The sequence below is a fragment of the Lampris incognitus genome (genome assembly GCF_029633865.1).
Source record: "Lampris incognitus isolate fLamInc1 chromosome 17 unlocalized genomic scaffold, fLamInc1.hap2 SUPER_17_unloc_1, whole genome shotgun sequence".
Lineage (NCBI taxonomy): Eukaryota > Metazoa > Chordata > Actinopteri > Lampriformes > Lampridae > Lampris > Lampris incognitus.
In genome coordinates, this window is record NW_026611075.1 from 154,341 (window position 1) to 157,500 (window position 3,160).

The 3,160-nt window shown below is 58.1% G+C and overlaps 1 protein-coding gene across 1 annotated transcript in view; it reads left to right on the plus strand.

The window, feature by feature from the left end:
• Window positions 1-544: 544 nt before the first annotated feature.
• cabp5a (calcium binding protein 5a) overlaps window positions 545-3,160 on the plus strand; it is a 13,061-nt gene continuing 10,445 nt past the window's right edge. The window contains exon 1 of the mRNA XM_056301674.1: window positions 545-736. Within this exon, the coding sequence (XP_056157649.1) occupies window positions 545-736 (192 nt within the window). The remainder of the gene's footprint in view (window positions 737-3,160) is intronic.

Sequence of the window (3,160 nt, forward strand, 5' to 3'; positions counted from 1 at the left end):
ACTCGGCCTCCGTCTGCAGGACTGGAAAAGATAACCAAGTACAAAGCCAACCCCCCCCCCCCGCCCCCCGCACGCCGAGTGACTCCAGACCTGCTAATGAGCTGACTAAAGTTCTACCGGTGATTTGAAAGACTCGACTTACACTGTATCTCCCAAACCCCCAGCCCCTGTACTCCCAGCCTGAGCACTCCCCTCCCCCGTGTCACACCTTCTCCCTTGATTCAGGGGAAGGCTGTTAACAGGCTGTTCAGAAGACAGAACCCCCGCAAGGCAGCTGGACCCGGTGCTGTCACCCCCACCCCCCCTCAACCCGTAAACACTGTGCAGCTGTCTCGGGTGCTCACAGACTTGTTTTAACACCTCCTTGTAGCCTGCCCCAAAACATCCTCCATTATCCCCGCCCTCAAAAAGCCAAGGATCGCAGGCCTACGGCTGCGTTGAGACAGAATCAGGCAACGCGTCAAAAAGGCAACTGCGCCCAGTCATTCTGAGTGGGGGTAGTTGGTTCAGTAACGACACACTCGTCGCTCTGACCTCTGTAGTGATGAAGACTTTTGAATGCCCTGTGCTGTCCCGTCACAAGTCCTTCACCGTCCTCCCCCTGGATCCACCGCAGTTCTCGTACAGGGCCAACAAACAGGTCGACGGACGACGCAGTCGGCGTGGCCTTCCACTCCATCCTCCTACACCTGGACTCTCCTGGTACCCACGCCAGGATCCTGTTTGTGGACTTCAGGTCTGCGTTAGAAACAATCAGCCATGCTCTCCAGCTTCATGTGCCCCCCCCCCCCCCCACCTGGAGGTGGATCACTGCCTTACTGACCAACAGGAGTCAGCACCTGAAGATGGGGAAGCATATCTCGCACCCTCGGATCATCAGCACCGGTGCCCCGAAAAGGCTGCATCCTGTCCCCGCTGCTCTTCTCACTTTACACCAATGGTTGCACCTGCAGACACCAATCTGTCAAGCTCCTGAAGTCTGCGGACGACACCACCGTCATCGGACCCATCTCATAGGGTGATGAGCGGTGGACTACCTGGCTTCCTGGTGCAGCCAGAAGAACCTGGAGCTGACTCCCCCCCCTGAAGACAGCGGTGATAGTGGTGGACTTCAGGAGAAGTCCAGCGCTGCCCCCCCCCCCGTACCCCCAACCCCACCTTGTGTGATTCTCCAGTTACCAATGTGGAGTCATTCAATTTCCGGGGCACCACCATCACTCAGGACCTCAAGTGGGAGCTAAAAGATCAGCTCCCACATCAATAAAGCACAGCAAAGGACGTACTTCCTGCAGCAGCTTAAGCAACTCAACCTGCCACAGGCAGTGATGGTGAATTTCTACATTTCCATCACTGAGTCCATCCTAACCTCCATCACCATCTGGTACGCTGCTGCCACCACCAGAGAACAGGGCAGGCTGCAGCGCATCATTCGCTCAGTGGAGAAGGTGATCAGCTGCTGCCTCCCATCCCTCCATCCCTGCCTCCCATCCCTCCAGGACGTTGCTGCCTTCCAACCCTCCATCCCTGCCTCCCATCCCTCCAGGACGTTGCTGCCTCCCAACCCTCCAGGATCAGCTGCTGCCTCCCATCCCTCCAGGACGTGCTGCCTCCCATCCCTCCAGGACGTTGCTGCCTCCCATCCCTCCAGGACGTGCTGCCTCCCATCCCTCCAGGATGAGCTGCCTCCCATCCCTCCATCCCTGCTTCCCATCCCTCCAGGATCAGCTGCTGCCTCCCATCCCTCCAGGACATGCTGCCTCCCATCCCTCCAGGATCAGCTGCCTCCCATCCCTCCATCCCTGCTTCCCATCCCTCCAGGATCAGCTGCTGCCTCCCATCCCTCCAGGATCAGCTGCCTCCCATCCCTCCATCCCTGCCTCCCATCCCTCCAGGATAAGCTGCCTCCCATCCCTCCAGGACATGCTGCCTCCCATCCCTTCAGGATGAGCTGCCTCCCATCCCTCCATCCCTGCCTCCCATCCCTCCAGGACATGCTGCCTCCCATCCCTCCATCCCTGCCTCCCATCCCTCCAGGATGAGCTGCCTCCCATCCCTCCATCCCTGCTTCCCATCCCTCCAGGATCAGCTGCTGCCTCCCATCCCTCCAGGACATGCTGCCTCCCATCCCTCCAGGATGAGCTGCCTCCCATCCCTCCATCCCTGCCTCCCATCCCTCCAGGACATGCTGCCTCCCATCCCTCCAGGACATGCTGCCTCCCATCCCTCCAGGATGAGCTGCCTCCCATCCCTCCATCCCTGCCTCCCATCCCTCCAGGATGAGCTGCCTCCCATCCCTCCATCCCTGCTTCCCATCCCTCCAGGATCAGCTGCTGCCTCCCATCCCTCCATCCCTGCTTCCCATCCCTCCAGGATCAGCTGCTGCCTCCCATCCCTCCATCCCTCCTTCCCATCCCTCCAGGATCAGCTGCTGCCTCCCATCCCTCCAGGACGTGCACACCTCCAGGACCTCGAGGCAGGCAAGGAAGATCATTGCTGACCCCTCCCACCCTTGACACCACCTTTTTGAGACTCTGCCCTCTGGCAAGAGGCTGAGGTCCATCAGGACCAAAACCTCGTGCCACGAGAACAGTTTCTTCCCTGCTGCAGTCGGACTAATCAGCAGGCCCCCAGCCGCATAGTTTACTTTTTTTTATTTTATCTTACTTCATTCTATGTACCAGCAACGCCAAGCGCGTGTAACGCACATGGCAATAAAATCATTTCTGATTTCCTGACGACCGTTTTTCACAGGAAAGGAGTTGCTGTTCACTGGACCGTGAAGACACGTATGAGGAATGTGGACCGTGACATCACGGTTAAGGCATCGAACTCACGCTTGTGTCCCGACTAACTAACAGCAGGCGGCTGGAGCAGGGCATGGCGCTAATGCGGGATTCAGCCATGCGAGGTTCTGGTAACACACCGTTTCCTTAACTGTCAAAAGACTTAACACCACGATGCACAATGTTGTCGCGCTTGTTCGACTCGCTGACCCCGGTACCGGTCCAACTACGGGGGCCAGAAAGGCTCAGAGGGGACATTTGTTGCGTGTCAATCTTCAGGGTTGCGACTTTAACTGGCACGTGCACGCAGCGCGTGACGCTACAGGACTGAAGCGGCCGTGAAAAGGTCAGAAAACCTGCCAGTAAATGACCTCTCT